At 42.3% G+C, this 25,401-nt stretch overlaps 1 protein-coding gene across 1 annotated transcript in view; it reads right to left on the reverse strand.

The window, feature by feature from the left end:
* Positions 1–4,009: 4,009 nt before the first annotated feature.
* Positions 4,010–25,401, reverse strand: part of LOC143297233 (organic cation transporter protein-like) — a 29,367-nt gene continuing 7,975 nt past the window's right edge. The window contains exons 3-11 of the mRNA XM_076609471.1: positions 23,845–24,064; positions 21,213–21,443; positions 19,445–19,641; positions 17,813–18,355; positions 16,147–16,281; positions 13,415–13,500; positions 11,084–11,186; positions 8,910–8,982; positions 4,010–6,045 (exon numbers count right to left, since the gene is read on the reverse strand). Of these exons, the coding sequence (XP_076465586.1) occupies positions 5,911–6,045; positions 8,910–8,982; positions 11,084–11,186; positions 13,415–13,500; positions 16,147–16,281; positions 17,813–18,355; positions 19,445–19,641; positions 21,213–21,443; positions 23,845–24,064 (1,723 nt within the window). The 3' untranslated portion in view covers positions 4,010–5,910. The remainder of the gene's footprint in view (positions 6,046–8,909; positions 8,983–11,083; positions 11,187–13,414; positions 13,501–16,146; positions 16,282–17,812; positions 18,356–19,444; positions 19,642–21,212; positions 21,444–23,844; positions 24,065–25,401) is intronic.

Below are 25,401 nucleotides of genomic sequence, written 5' to 3' on the forward strand. Positions count from 1 at the left end.
AAATGTCCTCAAATCAATGGGGTAAGTGTGGAGTTTTCTCAGCGTTAAAAATGTCCTCTAAGTCTATGGGGAAAGTGTGAAGTAAGCAACATTCTTAATGCGATGCAAGGCAAGGCAAAAAAGTTGATTTCTTGTGCCCCCTGGGGGCATCAAAACCTTACATACATACATATTTTAGATATACCATACAAACAATAAGAGTGAGGTCAAAAGAACAAAGAGAAAAAAACAACAAAAGACCAATAAGCACAGACAATATACATTAATAAATAATTCATCCTCATCCAGACATAACTTTACCTGAAATGAACTACAAATAGAAGAAACAAATGCTTTTAATTTTAACATTATTCTTTTGGTTTTTGTTTTTTTAAAAACAGCAAGTGGAATTTAAGGGAGTTTGGGCAGTTTCTATAATATCTAGCTAAACACTTTTGTGTGTCACTTTCAAGTAAAGGACACACAAACAAGTAGTGAAACTCATCAGCAATGTCGTTTGTGGAACATTTATCACAGCAGTCCACATTCTCCTGACAGAATTATCAGCCCATATCTTAAAAAAAAAAAAAAAAAAGGTTAAAGGTCCCACAACCTTTACGGCCATCAGAGCAGTGAATTCACATCCACTGTGTCCAGGGCTTGGCATAGGAAGGCAGTGAATTCACATCCACTGTGTCCAGGGCTGGGCATAGTAAGACAGTGAATTCACATCCATTGTGTCCAGGGCTGGGCATAGGAAGGCAGTGAATTCACATCCACTGTGTCCAGGGCTGGGCATAGGAAGGCAGTGAATTCACATCCACTGTGTCCAGGGCTGGGCATAGGAAGGCAGTGAATTCACATTCACTGTGTCCAGGGCTGGGCATAGGAAGGCAGTGAATTCACATCCACTGTGTCCAGGGCTGTTCCCAAAGGCCAACTAGCCCACAAGGCTGCAGCACAAAGAGCCAGTGCAATTTTGCCTCCTAGTTTGAGAGTCATAGTCCTTCACAAAAGACTAAGCTGTAAATGGTTTTCCATTGACTGGAGAAACCATTGATAATACAGCTCTCACTTTGCTGTTGGCCCAAACGTAAACTTATGTCAATCTGTGATATAAGCCGAGTGTTGGACAGTATGAATAAAATATCAAACGATTAGTTGCAAGGCATTTGATAAAACTCAATGTCAATCACAAAACAGTGCAAAACAATCACATAATAGCACAAAATAATGACAAAATAATCACCACTAAACAGTGCAAGCATATACAGAAACGCTCAAAGTGCAAACTAATTTCCCAATTAAAATGAGATTCTGGTTGTAATTTGTGTCAAATTATGCAAAACCTGACATTCCAGCTGGGGAATTCTGGGAATCTAACAAGATAAAACTGGTTTCAGTTCCCCAACTCAAACACTGACATAACTATCGCACTGCAAACCAACCAATCGCATCAAAACAGGACCATGGAAAGCAAACATAAAACTGTCTGCTGTTTTGTTCATGATATGCAAAGGAGCTAAAAGTTACTGATCAAATAATCAAACACTGCCATGCTGGCAATAAATTGACAAAAATGATCTATCTACATGACATCTTAAGAAGCCAGCTCTCTTTGGCACACAGAAATCATTATCACAGCAATGGCTGTTTCTTCCCTCTATTCTCCCATTCACATCAGTGTAATGCACACTTACATCTCAATGTATTCTGTTTATGCCAAAGTGTGCAACAGTGCAAAAATGTCGTCATTCCCATCCACCACACAAACCTATGAAACATCCAAACATTTCTGTGTAGCATGCTAGACAATCACTGTAAAACACCAGAAAGAGTCCTAAAATGTTTTTTTTTTTTTTTTTTTTTAATCAAAACAAGAGCCAAAAAAGACTTTAAAAAAGCTGAAAAAGATACATCAGTCAGGTGTGAGGACAAACAAACAGAGAGAATAAAAACAAGGTATTCAAAATGATAACATTTCTAGAAGGGATAAAAATGCTAATGGCAGAATATCCACAAAGCTCAGATTCAATATACATACTTCACAAACAGTTTCAGTTTCGCAAGGAGGCGTCACTGTGTTCAAATAAACCTACATACGCTACACCACATCTGCTTGGCAGGTGCCTGACCAGCAGCATAACCAATGCTCTTAGTCAGGCCTTGAGTGCATGCATATAATTTATGTACCTATCTGAGTGGATTTCTATTACAGAATTTTACCAGAGAACAATACTTTCATTGCCATGGGCCAGACTTGAAAGAGCTGAGTGCGGAGACCTGACGAGCGAAAGAGGAAGTTCATTCCAAATGCAAGGTCCAGAGACAGAGAAAGAATGGTGTCCAACAGTTTGAATCTGGGTATGTGTAAACAGAGAGGATCCGAAGCCGATCATAGAGAGCGAGATGGAGTGTAGAGGTGAAGGCAGCCACAAAGATAGGAAGGGGCAGATTTGTGAATACTTTTATAACATAGAGTGCTGATCTTATACTTTATTCTGTGTGAGACAGGCAGCCAATGGAGATGTTGCAAAATAGGAGTGATGTAAGCATAGTCCCTTTTCAGGGGAAGCATACTGGGTATCTTATTGTTTCCAAAACCCATAGAACGCTGACACGGATTAAAAGATGTTAAACACATGTATCTGACCTTCCGCATGTGTGTAGGCAGGATCAGGCACTAGCAGGTCTGCACATCTGTTGACCTGGGAGATCAGAAGAATCTTCACCCTTTACCCACCTGGCACCGTGACGGAGATTCGAACCCGGTACCCTCAGACTGAAAGTCCAACGCTTTAACCACTCAGCTGTTGTGCCCTTCTTATCTTTTTGTGAAGCCAGTACAGCATGTGCAGAGTCCCCCTGGCACCTCTCTGTCAGAGAGGCGGAAGAAGAGAAACAGTCATGGAGACACCTGTTCCCAAAACACGGCACAATGAGAAACAAACGCTGCAACAACTGGACAGCAGTCAACAATAAACAGAGGCAAAAACATCCTCAAGTTTGATGGCAGCATGAGGAAACACTGAGGGAATGAAAGAGGCAGTGATAAACAATACCTCAGAGGGAGAGGGAGGGAGGGAGAGTGAGAGAAGGAGAGGGAGAGACGGAGGGAGAGAGAGAGGGAACGAACGAACGCATGAAATTTCATTTTCCCAGGGTACTGAGATAAGCATTATGACAAGAATGCTTTTTTCCACCCAGCCCTGGGGTACAAATTGAAAAAGAAACGCACAAGAATAAATAAAGAGAGAACATTCATATCAGAAGAGAGGAAAATAGAGAGAGAGGGAGGGAGAGACGGAGAGAGAGATAGACAGACAGACAGACACAGAGAGAGAGAGAGAGAGAGAGAGAGAGAGAATGAACAAAGTTTTTTTTTAATTGAGGGAAAAAAGGAATAAGCACAATAGGCTTGTTTTCATCCTTCCCTCATAAAATGGGACAATAATAACAAACAATACAAAAAGTACACAACATCACAAAAGGATATTCCAAATTACCTATAAAGAATGTGATGTAGGTAACACCAGGAAAATACTGAGGTCAGAGAAAGATCAATATGTGAGAGATTGACATTCTATTGTTACATTTTCACTGTCAGTATGCAAGTAAATGACATTCTCTTGTCACATTTTCACAGTCAATATGTCAATGATTGACATTCTATTTGGCACATTTTCACAGTCAATATGTCAATGACTGACATTCTATTGTCACATATTCACAGTCAGTATGTCAATGACTGACATTCTATTGTCACATTTTCACTGTCAATATGTCAATGATTGACATTCCATTGTCACATTTTCAGTATGTCAATGACTGACATTCTATTGTCACATATTCACAGTCAGTATGTCAATGACTGACATTCTATTGTCACATTTTCACTGTCAATATGTCAATGATTGACATTCTATTGTTATATTTTCAGTCAATATGTCAATGACTGACATTCTATTGTCACATTTTCACAGTCAGTATGTCAATGACTGACATTCTATTGTCACATTTTCACAGTCAATATGTCAATGACTGACATTCTATTGTCACATTTTCACAGTCAATATGTTAATGACTGACATTCTATTGTCACATTTTCACAGTCATTATGTCAATGACTGACATTCTATTGTCACATTTTCACTGTCAATATGTGAATGACTGACATTCTATTGTCACATTTTCACAGTCAATATGTTAATGACTGACATTCTATTGTCACATTTTCACAGTCAATATGTCAATGACTGACATTCTGGTGTCACATTTTCACAGTCATTATGTCAATGACTGACATTCTATTGTCACATTTTCACAGTTATTATGTCAATGACTGACATTCTATTGTCACATTTTCACTGTCAATATCTGAATGACTGACATTCTATTGTCACATTTTCACAGTCAATATGTCAATGACTGACATTCTGGTGTCACATTTTCACTGTCAATATGTGAGTGACTGACATTCTAATGTTACATTTTCACTGTCAATATGTGAGTATTTGACATTATATTGTCAAATATTCACTGTCAATATGCACTCTATCTATTAATTCTCTACATTCGGAAATCATTGGTCTCTTCACTGTCAACAAGCATTCCATTCTCACTGCACCTATATTCTGGAATCATTCGTCTTCTGCACGTATAGCAAGCAGACAGATTAAAGAAATAGTTCATCCATACAAGCCATGATAATCAATGCCTGTGTTTGTTCATTCTTTAGTTTCATAACTTTCACAATCACAAGTGATATCAGATGAAAATGCTCATGCCTCACAAATAATGCCTAAAACCAATGCCCACAAATGGTCCTTTGAGCAACCGCTTTGTCAATGAAATTGTCTGAGATGGTTGTCTGTATACAACCTGAGCACATTTTGGTTTAACATTTGTAGATCTATGCATAAGTATATGCAAAGCATTTATGAGTGTGCACACACATTCACACAGTATGTATGACCAGATTCATTCACACTGCAACTGTATTTACTGTCAATGTTGCAACCATAAATTTATTCACACAGCAACGGTAATTGTTCTGATAGAATAACTGACATATTCACGAAGCCACTGTTAATCATTTTGACAATGCGATCCAGCAATGCTTTGTTATCTGCACATCAGATGATGCCATCCTGCCCAAATTACTGAATGTTCTCTGAGCAACAGGGAGCTCAAAACAATATGTACCACCAAAACTACCAGATGTTAACCATACGGTAGCAAGCATACAATGACATTTTCTGACAAAAATCACTGCTTTGTTCCCACTAAGGTCAGGCACTACCACCACTACACACATTCAACACACTGTTTCAGTACTGGTTCCCACTGAACACATGAAACCTCACCACATAATCACCACTAAACACATTCGATGGACTGTTTCAACACTCTTCCACAGTCACAACGTGACCATCACACACCACACACACACACCACACACACACACACAGCGCGCATCAGTATAGAAGTCTCAGATTAAGTGTCATTATAATAAAACACTGATCTAAGACATGACACAACCACCCCACAGTAGTTCAGGGCACCGTGTCAACACATGTAGTACACAGCACCATGTCAACACATGTAGTACACATGTGTAGTACACAGCAGCATGTCAACACATGTAGTTCAGGGCACCATGTCAACACATGTAGTACACAGCACCGTGTCAACACGTAGCACAGTACCATGTCAACACGTGTAGTACACAGCACCGTGTCAACACATGTAGTACACAGCACCATGTCAACATGTGTAGTACACAACACCATGTCAACATGTATAGTTCAGGGCACCGTGTCAACACATGTAGTTTAGGGCACCGTGTCAACACATGTAGTGCACAGCACCATGTCAACACATGTAGTACACAGTACCATGTCAACACGTGTAGCAGCCCACAGGGGCGTGTCACCAGGCAGTGATCTCCTGCACAGTCTGAGGCAGGGGGCGGCGGTGTGTCTCGGGCAGCAGCAGCGTGAGACACGCCCCACACACCGTCAGCACGCCAAACACCACCAGGGGCACCTCAGGGACTGACTTGGCCTGCACAGGGGGAACAACAGCCGCTGAATCAGTACTGCTGGTGGTGGTGGTGGTGGTGGTGGTGGTGTGTACTTGGTGCCGTATTTTCTGTCTGGTTTTTTTTTTTCGTCTTCTGCGTTTGTGGACTGAGACTTCCACGTACAAGTGACTGTTTGTGTTTCATCACCGTTCTTACCACAATATGTAGGCAGCCACACACCGTTCTCAGGGGTGTGCATGCTGGATTTGTTCTTATTTCCATAACCTGCTGCATGCCAACATTGACAGCATCTCTTATGTAAGCGGTATCCCAAGGCAAAGAGTTTATTTCTTGTGCCCCATGGGGGCACTGAAATGTTACAAACAGACGGGCGCAATAGCAGAGTGGTTAAAGCGTTGGACTTTCAATCTGAGGGTCCCGGGTTCGAATCTCGGTAATGGCGCCTGGTGGGTAAAGGGTGGAGATTTTTACGATCTCCCAGGTCAACATATGTGCAGACCTGCTAGTGCCTGAACCCCCTTCGTGTGTATATGCAAGCAGAAGATCAAATACGCACGTTAAAGATCCTGTAATCCATGTCAGCGTTCAGTGGGTTATGGAAACAAGAACATACCCAGCATGCACGCCCCCGAAAGCGGAGTATGGCTGCCTACATGGTGGGGTAAAAACGGTCATACACGTAAAAGCCCACTCGTGTACATACGAGTGAACGTGGGAGTTGCAGCCCACGAACGAAGAAGAAGAAGAAGAAGTTACAAACATATTTCTTTTACACATACCATACAAACAAAAAACAGTGATGTCAAAAGAACAAAAAGGGAAAACAAAAAAGCCCATTCACTCAAATACACACTAATAGGTAATTTTTTTCTGAGCCATTAACAACAATAATGTCTATGTCAAGAGACATCACTTTATGGAAAAGACCTACAAATAGAATAAACAAATGAATTAAGTGTTAAGAATAAGAATAACTTTATTATCTCCAACTGGAGAAATTTGGTCAGGTGCATTATCACAACATAGACAAATAAACAACATGGGGACCATAACTGTAAAAGTCAACAACAGCTTTTATGAATATTACGAAGACACAAATGTAAAAAATAGCACATACACCGTTTCATACATACATCCACACACTGCAGGTAATAACTGGTATTCTTAATGTAAAAACAGAAAGAATTAAGAAACATTGTTTTGAATATAATCATAAGCATAGCCTGCTATACTGCACATTGATTATAATAGACAGATAAGATAAGAATAAAGATAAATTGTGGAAAACCACAACCAGATAATCAGAACACACACGCACCCACCCACCCCACACACACGGGTTTACTTGATTAAACAAGAGTAATAAATATTACTCTTTAGCATATATCATGTATGAGAACTGCCTTACTACTACACCTCTATCCTGTATTTGTATTTCTTTTTATCACAACAGATTGCTCTGTGTGAAATTCGGGCTGCTCTCCCCAGGGAGAGCGGGTCACTATACTACAGCGCCACCCATTTTTTTGTATTTTTTCCTGCGTGTGTTTTGATTTGTTTTTCCTATCGAAGTGGATTTTTCTACAGAATTTTGCCAGGAACAACCCTTTTATTGCCGTGGGTTCTTTTACGTGCGCTAAGTGCATGCTGCACACGGGACCTTGGTTTATCGTCTCATCCGAATGACTAGTGTCCAGACCACCACTCAAGGTCTAGTGGAGGGGGAGAAAATTATCGGCGGCCGAGCCGTGATTCAAACCAGCGTGCTCAGATTCTCTCGCTTCCTAGGCAGACGCGTTACCTCTAGACCATCACTCTACATGTCTCTCACAGCCTTCACTTCTCCACACCATCTCTCTCTCTACCAGCAGCTTCAGACCCAGTCAGGGTCCACACTCCCTGATTCAAACACTCCACAGTCTGCCACCGCTCTGTCTCTGGACCTCACGCTTGGAACGATCTCCCTCCTTCACTTTGTCAAATCACCTGCACTCAGCTCTTTCAAAGTGTGGCCTGAAAACATTCCTCTTTCAAGTCTGGCCTGAAAAACTTACCTCTTTTATTTTCAGTTTCAGTAGCTCAAGGAGGCGTCACTGCATTCGGACAAATCCATATACGCTACACCACATCTGCCAAGCAGATGTCTGACCAGCGGCGTAGCACCTCTTTTAAATGTGGCCTTAATTAAAACCTATCTCTTTCAAGTGTGGCCTGAAAACATTCCTCTTTCAAGTCTGGCCTGAAAAACTTACCTCTTTTATTTTCAGTTTCACTAGCTCAAGGAGGCGTCACTGCGTTCGAAACAAATCCATATACGCTACACCACATCTGCCAAGCAGATGCCTGACCAGCGGCGTAGCACCTCTTTAAAATGTGGCCTTAATTAAAACCTATCTCTTTCAGGTGTGGCCTGAAAACCTTCCTCTTTCAAGTGTGGCCTGAAAATCTTCCTCTTCCAAGTGTGGCCTGAAAACCTTTAAGTGTGGCCTGGAAACCTTCCTCTTTCAAGTGTGGCCTGAAAACCTACCTCTTTCAAGTGTGGCCTGAAAACCTACCTCTTTCAAGTGTGGCCTGAAAACCTTTAAGTGTGGCCTGAAAACCTACCTCTTTCAAGTGTGGCCTGAAAACCTTCCTCTTTCACCTTGGCCTTAGAACCTCTCTCTTTCCAAAACAACCCCTCTGTCTCCCTTCCCTCTTTCCATCCAAGGATTCTATGGCCTTTTATCTACATGTATAAGTTTTCTTTTCCACTCCTTTCCTCCGGAGTTAAGCATGCATGTCAAAGTTGGAAGTGAAACACCTGGATTTGTTTCAGCGAAACATTAAGCCCTATAAAAAAAAAAGTTATATATATATATTATCAAAGCAGAACAGCAGTACTCACGGCATGAACAATGAATGGTGCTACAATGCTGCCGACGTTCTCAAACACAGAAGACATCCCCATCGCCTGGTTTCTGAAATCCAACATTGGGGGAAAAAAAAAAAAAAAAAAATTTACATGTGTACAAGGACAATCAAACAGTATCTGAACTGAGATCTCAATTTCAGTTTCAAGGTGGTGTCATTGCTCACATCATGCACACTAATCCATAGATACTAACTATACATCTTATTAAAAAAAAAAGTGATAAAAAAAGGAACAGGTGCCCGACCTGAATCCAATATGCTGGTTAGGCCTTGAGAGTCTCTCCAGGTTTGTACAAACCATTTACAAAAACACAATAATGGGATAACTTATTATCTACATGGGCAAAGTACAACAAAAGAGACATAAACACAACTACAAACATAACAAAACAAGAGAGGCAAGGTCTTCAAGACTCACTTGTGATAAATTAAGTCCCCTAGCATTAATTACAGAGTAATTTCCCTTTTTTACTATCTGCACCAAAACGTTTGCAAAATAAATAAAAATTCCATGCTTAGCAAAAGAAGTTCCTGTTTGAACAAAAAATGATAATAATTACTCCTCTTGTTGTTGTGTCAGAATAAGAGGTCAAAGTGCCAAGTTTAGAGCATACAAAAAATATAAATATCACAGTAAATGCAGTTTGCATATAATTAGGCTTATTTTTTTATTTTTTTGGGCCCATCCCAGAGGTGCAATATTGTTTTAAACAAGATGACTGGAAAGAACTGAATTTTTCCTATATTTATGCCAAATTTGGTGTCAACTGACAAAGTATTTGCAGAGAAAATGGCAATGTTAAAGTTTACCACGGACACACAGACACACGGACACACACACACACACACACACACAGACAACCGAACACTGGGTTAAAACATTGACTCACTTTGTTTACACAAGTGAGTCAAAAATGGTTCTGATTCAACTACGACCAAAACAATAGAGACCAGGACACAAATGAAAACAAGGAGTGAACACACTGAAACTGTGGTGAAAGGCACATCAGTGAAACCACAGAAAGATTCAATTATTGTATGTGTGTGTGCATGTATGTGTGTGTAAAATAAGTGATGTAATACTAGCTGCAGTGGCAAAGTGGTTAGCATCATGGACTGACGGCTGGAAAGATGCAGGTGCGAATCCCAGCAGAGATAGGTTTTTCTGCCCACGGCCGGATCCTACCCAGACTTAAGTGTGCTATGGGCTTAAATGGGGAGACTGGGACCACACAGTCCAATCAACCACTTCATGGATGCAGCTCTGGGTGTGTTGCTCTAATTTCCTGACCAACACTGCAAGTGTCTGTATCTCTCAAACCCGGCTGACGCCAGGATATCATTATGACAGGAAGTGTAGAGTACAGCCTTGTCACGGAGTCCCCAACTTAAAGGGACCTCCAAAGCATCATCTTCATCATCATCGTCATTGCCATTCTCCTCTTCCATCACCATCAATATAAAAAAGAAAAGTCCCAAATCATGTTGCCTTACAAGGCCTGCTCTCATGGTGACCTGTTTCGTCTCATCTGAATGACTAGTGTCCAGACCACCACTCAAGGTCTAGTGGAGGGGGAGAAAATACTGGTCACAGTGTGATCCGAACCAGTGCACTCAGATTCTCTTGCTTCCTAGGCCTAGTTACTAATTTAGAAAACTTAGATACTAACTTAAGATACTTACTAATGAAAATTAGTATTTAAAAGAAAAAAAAAAGAACTGCAACATCACTCACAACACAAGCACACACACATACACACACGCATACAAACACACACGCACACACACGCAGACGCACACACATGTACAAGAGATGGTCTGGAAGGGTGGAAAATGTACCCAATGTGGCAGGAAAAGGCACACAACAAATGACACACACTAAAGTACACATGCACCCACCACCAACACACAAAGTATACATGCTCCCACCACCAACAATACACACACATACACACAGTAGTTCAACTAGAACTGATGATGAAACCAACCTCCACCATCAAATGTATGCAAAACTTTGTTCTAGGTTCTAGCTCCTTTAAACACGGATCCTTTTCTCTTTCTTTTTTTTTCCGTCTAAAATCACAAAATGTGGACAGATGTTAACCTGAGAAACAACACACACCTACACACCAGCACCCACACACTAACCTGATGACTGTGGGAAAGATCTCGGCAGAGTACAGGTAGATGGTGGAGTAGGCGGCCGTGATGGCAAACTTCCCCACCATGACACATGTCAGCTTCAGCCATGCTGTAACACCACACACACACACACACCATCATCATCAAACACACACACACACACACACCATCATCATCAAACACACACACACACCATCATCATCAAACACACACACACACACACAAATATGACTGTTTATTAAATATTGATTATTTTATTATTATTATTATTATTATTTATTTATTTATTGAAAAGTATATTATTATTATCTATTTATTTATTTGTTTTTTTGGTTTTTTTTCTGTACGCTTATAGTTGACTTCATCAAGTTTTTGCGCCTTATACATATTATTATTAGTAGTAGTTGTTGTTTTTTAATGTATTTATCTTTTTCTTTTCTTTTCTTCTTTTTTTTCTCTCAAGGCCTGACTAAGCGCGTTGGGTTACGCTGCTGGTCAGGCATCTGCTTGGCAGATGTGGTGTAGCGTATATGGATTTGTCTGAACGCAGTGACACCTCCTTGAGCTACTGAAACTGTTGCTAGACTCCTGTTAGACAGTCCCACTGGAGTGTTCCTGTCATGTGACAGGCTGTATTATAGCACTGCTTCGTGTTTGGTGTATTTTTGTTTTGGGGGTGGGGGATTACTTTGTGTTCACTGATTTTACATGTTGATGTAATTTTGTTGTTGTTGATATTGACCGAACTGTTCTGATTAATTCATAACTTCCCTTGCTGTAATAAATCTTTTAGTTGTTTTTTAATTTATATATATATTTTGTATATTCTCCTTTTACTAGTAAGTACACACACACAAGCATACTTCTAATTTTCATATTTTTTGTATATTCCCATTTTACTAATACAAGGAAAGTGTGATTCCATCACTATGACCCAATGTCAGCACCATCAGAACTTTTCCTGTCAGCTCACACTATGGACAGAGTCTTCCCATCAATGACCTGACATCAGACCCATCAGAACGTTTCCTGTCAGCTCACACTAAGGACAGAGTCTTCCTTCCCATCAATGACCTGACATTAGCACCATCAGAACTTTTTCTGTCAGCTCACACTAAGGACAGAGTCTTCCCATCAATGACCTGACATCAGCACCATCAGAACTTTTCCTGTCAGCTCACACTAAGGACAGAGTCTTCCCATCAATGACCTGACATCAGCACCATCAGAACTTTTCCTGTCAGCTCACACTAAGGACAGAGTCTTCCTTCCCATCAATGACCTGACATCAGCACCATCAGAACTTTTTCTGTCAGCTCACACTAAGGACAGAGTCTTCCCATCAATGACCTGACATCAGCACCATCAGAGCTTTTTCTGTCAGCCCACACTAAGGACAGAGTCTTCCTTCCCATCAATGACCTGACATCAGACCCATCAGAACGTTTCCTGTCAGCTCACACTAAGGACAGAGTCTTCCCATCAATGACCTGACATCAGCACCATCAGAACTTTTCCTGTCAGCTCACACTAAGGACAGAGTCTTCCCATCAATGACCTGACATCAGCACCATCAGAACTTTTTCTGTCAGCTCACACTAAGGACAGAGTCTTCCCATCAATGACCTGACATCAGCACCATCAGAGCTTTTTCTGTCAGCTCACAGCAGGGACAGACAGTGTTCCCATCACTCTGACCTGACATTCTATCTTATTCTTTTGTTTGACAAAAGGAATGACACCACTTAGAAGTACACAAAAAGAGGTAACTGTACTAAAGATTCATACCACAATGACCTCTTCTTCTTCTTCTGCGTTCGTGGGCTGCAACTCCCACATTCACTCGCATGTACACGAGTGGGCTTTTACGTGCATGACCATTTTTACCCCGCCATGTAGACAGTCATACTCCGCTTTCAGGGGTGTGCATGCTGGGTATGTTCTTGCTTCCATAACCCACCGAACGCTGACATGGATTACAGGATCTTTAACGTGCGTATTTGATCTTCTGCATGCGTTTACACACAAAGGGGGTTCAGGCACTAGCAGGTCTGCACATATGTTGACCTGGGACATCGTAAAAATCTCCACCCTTTACCCACCAGGCGCCGTCACTATGATTCGAACCCAGGTCCCTCTGATTGAAAGTCTAATGCTTTAACCACTCGGCTATTGCACCCGTCCACAATGACCTCATTTCACCCAGGTTCAGGAATCAGCAGTTAAGGGGTTAAACTAAAGGGAAAACAAGGAAAAACATCAAACTGGAGACAGCCACCCCCCACCCTCCCCCCCACCCACACCCTCCCAACACCCTCCCAGGCCCCATTTACCCACCTATATGCGGCGGACAGAAGATGGCAGCAACGTTGGCCACCCCGCAAAGCAGGAGGAACGCAGCATTGGGGTAGCGTCGTCCCACCCTGAAACCATCACCAGCACTCTCCGGTCTTCATAGTGTCAATATTAATATGAATAATAATAATGACAATCATAATAATATGTCACCCCACCCTGAAACCATCACCATCACTCTCCTGTCTTCATAATGTCAATATTAATATCAATAATAACAATGACAATCATGATAATAATACGTCACCCCACCCTGAAACCATCACCAGCACTCTCCTGTCTTCACAGTCTCAATACTAATATCAATAATAATGATAATGATAAAAATGATATGTCACCCCACCCTGAAACCATCACCGACACTCTCCTATCTTCATAGTGTCAATATTAATAATAATAATAATAATAATAATAATGATAATGATACTACAACTGCTTCTAATAATACTAACAGGAACAAATTGCAGGCTTATATAGTGCAGTACCTCCATCTCAGATGGGGCCCACCAAGCTTTACAATACAATGTATATACGAATTACAGAATAAGTGACATAATAAAAGTATGTACAAAAAACATCAACACAGGCAATATCACAGTCTCACATCAGACAGGCCCAATTAAAAGATCCTGTCCATTCAATACATCCCCAGCCTTTGTCCCTGGTCATTCACATCATGTGTTTTGTGAGGTGGTGGTGGTGTTTTTTCATCGTAAGCTTGTGAGTTTCCAGAAAACACCTTGACCCCCAAAAATCAACACAGGCAGTCTCATATCACACAGGCCCAAAACACAGCAAAATAAAATACATCACATTCACCACAGTCAAAATATACATCAAGGAGTGAGGCATCAGAAAAAAAAAAAAAAAAAAAACTATCAGGAATCAATAGAAATCAGACCAATTGATATCAACAGTCCATGCACACGGCACATCATGTGTTTTTTGATTTATCTATAAATTCATCATTTTTCCTTAAATGTCCAGCCCACCAACATAGGCCATAAAAATTATCAGGGCTCAACTTCAGTTTCTGAGTTCTAATGTGGTTTCAGAGCGTTTGGACAGATCCATAAACGCTACACCACATCTGCAAAAAAACAACAACAGCAACAGCAGATTCCTGACCTTCACATAAAAACCCAACACGCTGATCAGGCCTTGAGGCCCGTTCAAGGTTTGTGCAAAATATTATCATAAAAATGAAAAGGAAAAAATAAATAAATAAAATAAATAAACAAATAAATAAATACACACATTAAAACAAAGAGAGGGGATAAAACACACACACACACACACACACACACACACACACACACACACACACACACTGACTGACTGAAACCATTTATTGTCAGATTAACTTTTTGTTGTACTGACATTTTCACAACCATTTGAATAAATATTAACTGAGCAACACAAAGAAATTCTATTTTGAGGAAAGAAAAAAAAAGATATGAATTTAAAAAGAATATAATTAACAAATCAATTTACCAAATTTCATTAATATCATTATCTCAAAAAATGTTTTAACGAACACACACACACACAAATGGAAAAGAAAACTGGGTGCAAGTACATGTCATATTCCATCAATCACTTGTTCACGGAAAGTTAAAAAAAACAACAACTAACCTAATCACAAACACAATTAAAGATCATACAGAAAATTCTATACAACAACAGGCATACAAAAACAAAAACTGCTACAGTACAACTCTCACATCCTAGGAGCAAAAAAAGAATACAACACAGGAAGAGTGTTCAAATATCAAATCTATAAAAAGACAAAAAAATATTCAAGGCTTTCAAGAAAAATGAAACTACATTTTGGAGGGGTGGTGGGGGTGGTGGAGTGGATAATGGGTATGTTTATGTTTCAATAACCCACAAAACACTATTCTTACTATTATAGTTATTATCATTACTAATTCATTCGTTCATCCATTCATTTGTTTTTTCATTATTCATTTATCTGTTTATCCTTATTTATTTATTCAATCATTCATTCATTTAATTTTTTTTTTCCCTCAAGGCCTAAGCACATTGGGTTAAGCTGCTGGTCAGGCATCTGCTTGGCAGATGTGGTGCAGTGTAAATAAATCAATCCGAACGCTGTTCCGCCTCTTTCAGAAACCGAAACTGAAACTGAACACCAGTTGACAAACCACCAAGGCAACCATGTGTTTGCTCTGTACTGTCCATGGGTTCTGTGTGGTTTGTTCAGGATTAAAGAGGCTATGCCAGTCTTGAATAAAAGCTAATTTGTGTTTGCACATTTCTCCCGTCTTTGCTGCTGTGTGCACATGTCAAATGATTGGTATAAGGACAGGTCCGGCGCTTCCTTTTTTGAGGAAGTGTCTGGGTTTGTTCCAATGTACCTTTTATTTACCTGTGTGCTAGCTGAATCGGTCGCATAAGCATCACTGACTTGAAGTTGTGTACCTTGTGAATGGAGAGAGTTAACACTCTTTACTATTTGTTAATCATTTCATCTCCTGGTCTCATTATTTGAAAATGAACACCAAACGGTGACATGGATTACCGGACCTTTCACGGGCATGTGTGATGTTCTGCAAGGGTGCTCTGCCACTTGGCAGGTCCGCACATCTGTCCAGGGGAAATAATCACCACCCTCCATCCCACCAGACCAAGCCACGAATTGAACCCAGCACTGCGCTCTAACCACTGGGCCCAGGGGCACATGGACTGACCTGTGACTGACGAAGACACAGACGACGTTGGCTGGAAGCTCCACGGCTCCCATGATACACAGGTTGACGAACTGGTTGCCATGGAGGACTGGCACGCTGAAGGAAATGCCGAAGTAGCCCAGGCTGTTGACGAAGCTGTACGGCACAAGTCATGATGTTAGTCAGTATGTGTGTGTGGTATGGTGTGGTGTAGTGTGTGTGTGTGTGTGTGTGTGTGTGTGTGTGTGTATGTATGTGTGTGTGTGTGTGTGGTGTGGTGTGGTGTGGTGGTGGTGGTGGTGGTGGTGTGTGTGTGTGTGTGTGTGTGTGTGTGTGTGTGGTGTGGTGTGGTATGTGTGTGTGGTATGGTGTGGTGTGGTGTGGTGGTGGTGTGTGTGTGTGTGTGTGTGTGTGTGTGTGTGTGTGGTGTGGTGTGGTGTGGTATGTGTGTGTGGTGTGGTGTGGTGTGGTGTTGTGTGTGTGTGTGGTAAGTGTGTGTGTGGTGTGGTGTGGTGTGGTGTGTGTGTGGTGTGTGTGTGTGTGTGTGTCTCTGTGTGTGTGTGTGTGTGTGGTATGGTGTGGTGTGGTGTGGTGTGGTGTGTGTGTGTGTGTGTGTGTGGTATGGTGTGGAGTGGTGTGGGGTCGTGTAGTGTGTTGTGTGTGTGTGTGTGTGTGGTGTGGTCCTGTTCACTTTCTCTGTCTTTGACCTTTCCCTGCAGCTGTGATACCACACTATCTAGTTCCCCTGCCAGATCACTCCTTTCAAACTGACAGTAAAAGTTGTTAAGATTATCAGAGAAATCAACCTGCTCGTGTGGTGTCATCTGACAAGCACCTGTTTTCTTCTTCATTTCTCCAGTGAGTCTTCAACCCATCCCAAGCATCTGCCATTCTTCCGGTCTGAACTCACCAAAATCATGATTTCTGTCCATGAATTTTTGGATGAGATTCAGGATAGTGTGCTAACTGTTCACGTTTTATAAATCAAATCCGCACACATTAAAGCTTCAGATCAACATTCAGTTCTACTCTGCTCAAGCATACACCCTCATCATGCAGAAAACGCGATGTTATGCCTATGACGCAGCCTTCAAATTGAAGGTGATCGACCTAGCAGACGACAGTGCAAGCGACAAACCAGCAGCGACCTCCACCTTCATGTTCATGAAGTGAAAGCGAGGCTGAAGTCAGTGACAATATGGCGGAGGAAGCTGCGCTGGTTCTCTTCAACTCGGACAATGAAGATGAAGATTTTAGTGGATTCAGTGAGCAGGATGACACTGTCCCTAAATTATGGATCTTATTTTCGTTGTGTTTATTTATTATTTTTTTGTGGCACTAGCAGTATTTTCGCTTGCTTTTCTTTGTGTTGTTCACGCTTGTGTTTATTTCATAACCTACAATATCGACAGCTTTTCTGTATTATCAGTATGTGTTCTGGTACCGGAAATAAGTGCGGCTTATAAACCGGTGCGGCTTATGAATGTATAAAGTTCAATTTTTTCCAAAATCTAGTGGGTGCGGCTTATATACCAGTGTACTCAATAGACTGAACTTTACGGTACACACAACACACCCCATGTGTCAGCCAGACTACACACCCCATGCATCAGCCAGACTACACACTACACACCCCACACATCAGCCAGACTACACACCACACACCCCATGTATCAGCCAGACTCACAAGAGGAAGAACATGACGCAGGAGTAGACACACATCTGCCGGTGTCTGAACAGATCCAGGATGGAGGCTGACACCTGCGGAGAAGCCGTCTGCTCTTCACCACTCGACTGCCGCTTTCCATTCACACAGCGCTCCCCACCGCCCACATCTCCGCACCCTCCTTTTCTCCCAGCATCCCCTGGGCGAGCAGCCAACATGTGTGCGCTGACGTCATCAGCATGGTGTACACCATTGCCGACATGATTCGCAACGTTGCCACACCCCTCCCTGTCAATCACGGCGTCGATGTCGCTTTCCGCAACGCCTTCACCACCAGAGGAGGAGAACATACTGTCTGCTGCGTCATGATTGGCTGAGGACATGGTGTTGTCGTGGTGACAGCAGGTGGGGTGTGTGGGGTCGGATGTGTGGGTGGTGGAGGGGATGAGGAGGGTGATGGGTGCAGCATCCTTGCCGTTGGCGGCGGCGATGGTGGTGATGGTGCTCACCGCCTCCCTCCACCGCTTCTGGGAGATCAGCCAGGGCAGCGACTCTGGGAGCAGCCTGCAACGTGATGATGATTATGTGGCGTGAAACTTGGTCAGGCTGTTGTCTGACTTTTATTCACCCACTGACGGAGCGCATTGGATTTTATCATATCTCTCTCTATTCTCACACATACATTTATACATACATGCATACACACACACAGACACATACTCTCACACACATAGAACAGACACATACACGCACACGCACATACTTATACACACACACACACATACTTATACACACACACACACACACATATATACATCCACACACACATGTGTACATACTCACACACACACAGGAGGAGAGTAACTGGTACAACTGATAAGGAGGAGGAGGAGGAGGAAGGGAAGAATAACCAACACAGTTGATCAGGAAGAGGAGAAGAATAACAGATAAGAAAGAGGATGAATTTACCCGACATAACTGATAAGAAATGCATCTGCTCTTGCGTACTTTTTACAAATAAAAATACATAAAAAAGAGCATGCCAAAGATAATACAGAGGATGAATTTAACTGACATAACTGATAAAGAATGCATGTGTTCTAGTACACTTTTTACAAATAAACATTACAAAAAAACCAAAAAATACCGAACACCATGCTTTTTTTCTTTTAAATCAACAACACATGTTGTACCGAAAAAATAAATTCTAAGTTTCAGTGTCAGTTTCTCAATGAGGCATCACTGCGCTTGTACAAATCCATACACACCACACCACATCTGCTAAGCTGATGCCTGACCAGCAGCATAACCCAACGCTTAATCAGGCCTCGAGTGCATGCTTATATATTTGTGTACCTATCAGAGTGGATTTCTTCTACAGAATTCGCCATAGGGCAACACTCTTGTTGCCGTGGGTTCTTTTTCAGTGCGCCACGTGTGTGCCGCGAACAGGTCCTCAGTTTATCATCTCATCCAAATGACTAGACGCTCTCAGTTTGATTTTCCAGTCAAACTTGGGAGAGAGGGTGAGAGCGAGATTTGATGAACCCACACCCTCACGGACTCTATATTAGCAGCTGAGCATTTTAACTATTTTGCCACTTTCCTCCCTGAAGAAAGAGGCAATGAAAGGACAAAGGTGAGCCCCTTTACCACCAGCAGGGCAGGGCCAGCAGGCTGGGCAGACTCAGCAGCAGCTCCAGGTGGCGCCAGTTCCTCAGCAGGAAGCCGAAGCCGGCCACCGTCATGACGCCCAGCGCCCAGAAGGCCTGGAAGGCGATGGACACCGCTGTCCTCTGGGCCGCCGGGAAGGTCTCCGTCATCAGCACATAGCAGCACAGACCCACACCCTGTGGGGAACAACACAGACAGCCATGGTTTTAATTCATACACACACACACATCAAATGAAAATAACCCTTCCACCACCCAACTCACAGTTAACTGATAATGCCCTCTCCTCCCCCACACACACAAACACACACTGTCAACTGGCAATAACCCTTCCACCACCCACCCTCCACAGTTAACTGATAATACCCTCCCCCCCGCCCACACACACAAACACACACTGTCAACTGACAATAACCCTCCCACCACCAACCCTCCACAGTTAACTGATAATAACCTCCCCCTGCCCACACACCCTGTCAACTGATAATAACCTCCCACCACCCACCCGACAGTTAACGGATAATACCCTCCCCCTGCCCACACACACACAAACACACAGTCAACTGACAATAACTCTCCCACCACCCACCCGACAGTTAACCCTCAAAGTGCTGGATATAATAAAACACACATACAGAAATCATGCTTAAAACAACGGGATAGTTTGCCTCCACTACCCGTGCTCTTATTTGGGGCATTTGTATGCTTATCAGTAATAATAAATAGGTAAACCTATACATTTTTGGAAAGTGGAGTGAATGAAGAATCAGATAAAAGTAAGAAAGGCTTGTATGTAGTTGGAGATATTCCACAGGATATAATCAACAAATTTTGCACACTTATTTCCCAAATAACGTCAACCACAATGTTTTCACATCTTTTACAGAGTCAAAATCTCAAAATTGGCATTAAACTGTACAATAAAATGTTCTGGCTGCAGAATCATGATATGAATATAACTGAAACAATGAAATTATAAGCATTGTGTTCTTTGTTTGAGAGACGCCCACCGACGCCACGCACGAACATCTACAATACTTCATGCAATCACAGGCAAAAATAGAAATAAATGTTTTCTTTTAGCTCATGTTGCTTTCAAAAGCAGCAAGAATGCTTTAAATCAAAATAATTCCCAGTTTTCTAGCTTGATTTGGTCAAGAGTTAGCAATAGATCCATGCCTAACCTACTTTACCACCCTTCCCCACCCCCATCACCCAACCCCCAGTTTTTGTAGCTGGCGACACAAAACTGAATGAACAACAAGAAAGCCAGCATGCCCAAGTGTCAAAATAACAAAGCCATTTTCACCAGAATCCCTGTCGGCAAACGAATCATTACTGGTGACAAGGTTACTCATTTCCTGAGCTTTGTCAACATCATTGTCACTCATTGTTTACAAAAATACGGAGATCTGGACTTGTAAACTCGGTCAAAGTTTGTGCAAACACAAGCAGGGAGGTAGTAACTCCAGAACAAGGTAATTTTACAAAGGCTACCGAGTATAGCCGAAAGATTTTGGACCTTATGTAAACAGAGCCACGATCGTGGCCCATTGCACTTCACAGGGAAAGCCACGGTCATGGCTCATCATGCTCTCCAGGTTAATTGATAATACCCCCACACCCCAACACACATTGTCAACTGACAATAACCCTCGACCCCACATACGCTGTCAACTGACAACCTCCCACCACCCCTCTCCTGTCACACACACACACACACACACACACACAGAGTGACCACTGACAATGTTGAGCATGCCAATGATGAAACGCAGGACAGTGAAGGCTGCATAGCTGTGGACAAAGGCTGTAGCAGTGCCGACGCAGGCCTGACACAGCAGACAGCCCATCATCACCCTCTTGCGGCCCCAGCGGTCGGACAGTGGCATGATGAGGAGAGCGCCCCCTGTGGCCCCGACCATGAAAACAGTGATGGACAGCTCCACCAGGAAGTTCCGCCCACACACCAGGTTCCACTGTCACACACACACACCAGGTTCCACTGTCACACATCAGGTTTCACTGTCACACACACCAGGTTTCACTGTCACACACACACATCAGGTTTCACTGTCACACAGGTTTCACTGTCACACACACACACCAGGTTTCATTGTCACACACACACACACATCAGGTTTCACTGTCACACACACACATCAGGTTTCACTGTCACACACACCAGGTTTCACTGTCACACACACACACATCAGGTTTCACTGTCACACAGGTTTCACTGTCACACACACCAGGTTCCACTGTCACACACACACATCAGGTTTCACTATCACACAGGTTTCACTGTCACACACACACACATCAGGTTCCACTGTCACACACATACACACACATCAGGTTTCACTGTCACACACACACACATCAGGTTCCACTGTCACACACACACACCAGGTTTCACTGTCACACACACACACATCAGGTTTCACTGTCACACACACACATCAGGTTTCACTGTCACACCCGCACCACGTTCCACTGTCACACCCACACCAGGTTCCACTGTCACACCCACACCAGGTTCCACTGTCACACACACACACCAGGTCCCATTGTCACACCCACACCAGGTTCCACTGTCTCACACACACACACACCCGGTTCCACTGTCACACCCACACCAGGTTCCACTGTCACACACACACAGCTAAACCAGGTTCCACTGTCACACCCACACCAGGTTCCACTGTCACACACACACACACACACACACACCAACACCAGGTTCCACTGTCACACACACCAGGTTCCACTGTCACACACATACACATGGTTCCACTGTGACACACACACACACACACACACACACACACACCAGGTCCCACACTGTCACACACACCAGGTTCTACTGCCACACATATCAAGTCCTACTGTCACACACACACACACACACACACACACCAGGTTCCACTGTCACACAAACACACAAGGTTCCACTGTCACATTTCCCCAAGTAATGTTACACCCAAAGCTCTGTCAGTCACCAATTCACAAGCAGCCATTCCTGAAAATGACTAACAACACTCAAGCACACACACACACACACACACACACACACATGCCAATAAGCAGAAAACAGCTCAAAACAGTGGAGAGAAAAAAAAATCACAAAAATGCCCCCCAAAACAGATCAGTTTTTGGCTGGGATTTGAACAGACGGAGTTTTGGTTTGTGCTGAAGACAGTGGAGCACAAAAACTAAATCTAAGGTATCCCAAAAATAGATTCTAGGTATTTCAAAGTTTCTTTCCTTTGCGGTATGTAGGGAACGTGAATGCTAGTATACATGCCAGGAGAGCTTTAGACAGGTAAGGCAGAAGTGTCCAATCAAACAGGTGCTTGACAAGGACTGCCACTTGGCACTGACTGCAAGCATCTTCAGTCTTTGCTTTCAAGTTTAATTCTAGATCTGCTCCACAAAAAAAAAATTCTGACCTTACAAGCAAATACTGTGTCCCTTCAAACTACAAGGTGACTTGATTCACATTCCCCTGATGATAGAATCTTTCACATTCCCAGATTCAAGAAAGAGAAACATGGTGGGAAAACTATGTTGTAGTTCTTCAGGTGTTCAAACCTGGAATTCAGATTTTTTGTTGTTATTTTTTTTGTTTTTTTGCAGTCCATCACAGACACTCTTTAAAACAAATTACAAACATTTCTTTTCAAGTAGTCTCAACATGATTAAGGCACTCCACTCTATATTCTATGGATCCATATTAATTATTTCCATGCTTGTGTGTGTGTGTGTGTGTGCATATGTGTGTGTGTGTGTTGCGTGCATTGTGTGTGTGTGTTCATGTGAGTGTGCGCTTTGTGTGTGTGTGTGTGTGTGTGTGTGTGTGTGTTCTTGTGTGCTTTACGTCTGACTGATAAGTTTTTCTAAAGCGATTTGAGAGGTTTGAAGCCCTATATAAATGTCGTCATTATTATCATCATTGTGAACCTGATAGTGGCTGTGTGGGGGATTCAGAGTGGGTGAGGCGATAGCTATGTCACTGGACAAGGTGGGCAAAGAGGTAGCTAAAAAAAAAAAAAAAGAAAAAAGAACTGCTCTATTAATGTTTCATGTAAATGCTTTAGGATTTAACCACAGCTTTAACTTTCATCTGTCGGATATTGCATTTGTCTCCTGGTTCACACACGCATACACACTCACATACATACCTCTTCACACACACACACACACACACACACACAATCTACACACACACACCTCATCATACACATATATACATACATCTCTCCCAGTTCATACACATACAACACACACCTCTTCATAAACACACACACACACACCTCTTCATAAACACACACACACACACACACAAAGCACAACAACACACAGAGGCAGAACCATTACCTCAGACAGCACGGTGGTTTCAAACACGGACCCATAGGACCAGCCATAGGGGCAGTCGCTGGCCAGTCTAACCTCACTGCCGTTCTGTGTGACAAAGGACACTTTGCAGCTGTCTGCCGTCCAGTTGGTGGAGGTCAGGTCAATGCTGACCCCCTCTGCTGGTGACGAGTACACCGCTCGCCGGATGTCCAGGGTTGTTGGCAAAACTTCCACAGCAGACCTGCAAGGTGAGGCACATGATCTGTATTCATCAGTATCATTTTTTTTTTTTTTTTTAACTCATTCTACCCCACAGCCACATGCCTGCTACAACTCCCCTGGACCAGCACTACATAAGACCTTTGTAGACAAAACAGGGCGGTTCACTGAAACGGCGAAAATCGATGGAGAATTGATGTAATCAGTTGAAGAAAGCATTGTTTTCATGCTTCTAGAATCTGTAAATGGTTCAGTTTAGAACACCAACTATACCGAGCAAGAATAAATGAAACTGGAACAGTGTGTTGGTATGAAAATACCGATACTTGGTCTACAAGGGAAATAATCATGGTGTGAATTCACTTGTACCTGGAGTAAAATGAGTTAATTCCCAATGATCAGGATTTGAGACACCATTTTATGGTGTTGTGTCCTTCCTTGGGAAAGGCACTTTACCCCCATTTTCCTCACTCCACTCAGGTGTTAACAGGTACCCGACTTCAGTTAGGGAAGGTTTAAACTGTTGAAAGGACTGGGCCCTGCCTTCCTATGCCAAGCCCTTGACACAGTGGATATGAATTCACTGGAAAAAATTAAAAAAAAAAATAAAATAAAATAAAAAGTGATGATATGATGCCTGTTATTAAACAATAAAAGTAAGAAACATGAAATGTAACTGTAACCTGACCGGAAACAGGTTTTTGCTTCTTAAGTTCTTTACAATTTTCTGTGCAGTTCCAAGAACTGCATTATTATTATAATTAGTATGGAAAGAACTTATGTTTTTCAATTTATATGTAGCCGTGTTGTAAACCGAGTGGTATACGAAAGGGGACAGTACAAAAGAATTACTGATTTACTGAATCAAAGAGTATACAGATGAAAGGAAAAGATCCGCACACTGGCCAAAAAAACCATGTAGAGGCCAGTCACAAAAAGGGTTTTACTATTGTTTTATTTCTACGATAGTTATTCAGAAGATAAGGAGATAAGAAGAAGAGAATGCAGCAATGTGGCTAGACACTGGCTGTTGGGGCAGCACACAGTGTGTGACACACACAGTCAGTGGTCAGCTAGCTAGCTATCGCCACAGCAAGCACAGGTGAAAAAGTGATCAGTGGTCACCACTCTATCGCTGTTTATGCAAGTTACATGATCACACTCAATGCCCGCGAGCAAATCGCGTATGTTGGGCTGAATATTTGGATAATCTGTGTTTGTTGTCAGGTCTTTAGTGTTGGATTTCTAAATGATCCCTGAACCGATTTACGTCGGATTGGTCGTAAAACAAAGAGCTAAACACCACCTTTATAATGAGTATAAAATGAAGTGTTAATTATCTAATATAAATTTACAATC

This window comes from Babylonia areolata, chromosome 22, assembly GCF_041734735.1.
Source record: "Babylonia areolata isolate BAREFJ2019XMU chromosome 22, ASM4173473v1, whole genome shotgun sequence".
NCBI classification, from domain to species: Eukaryota; Metazoa; Mollusca; class Gastropoda; order Neogastropoda; family Buccinidae; genus Babylonia; species Babylonia areolata.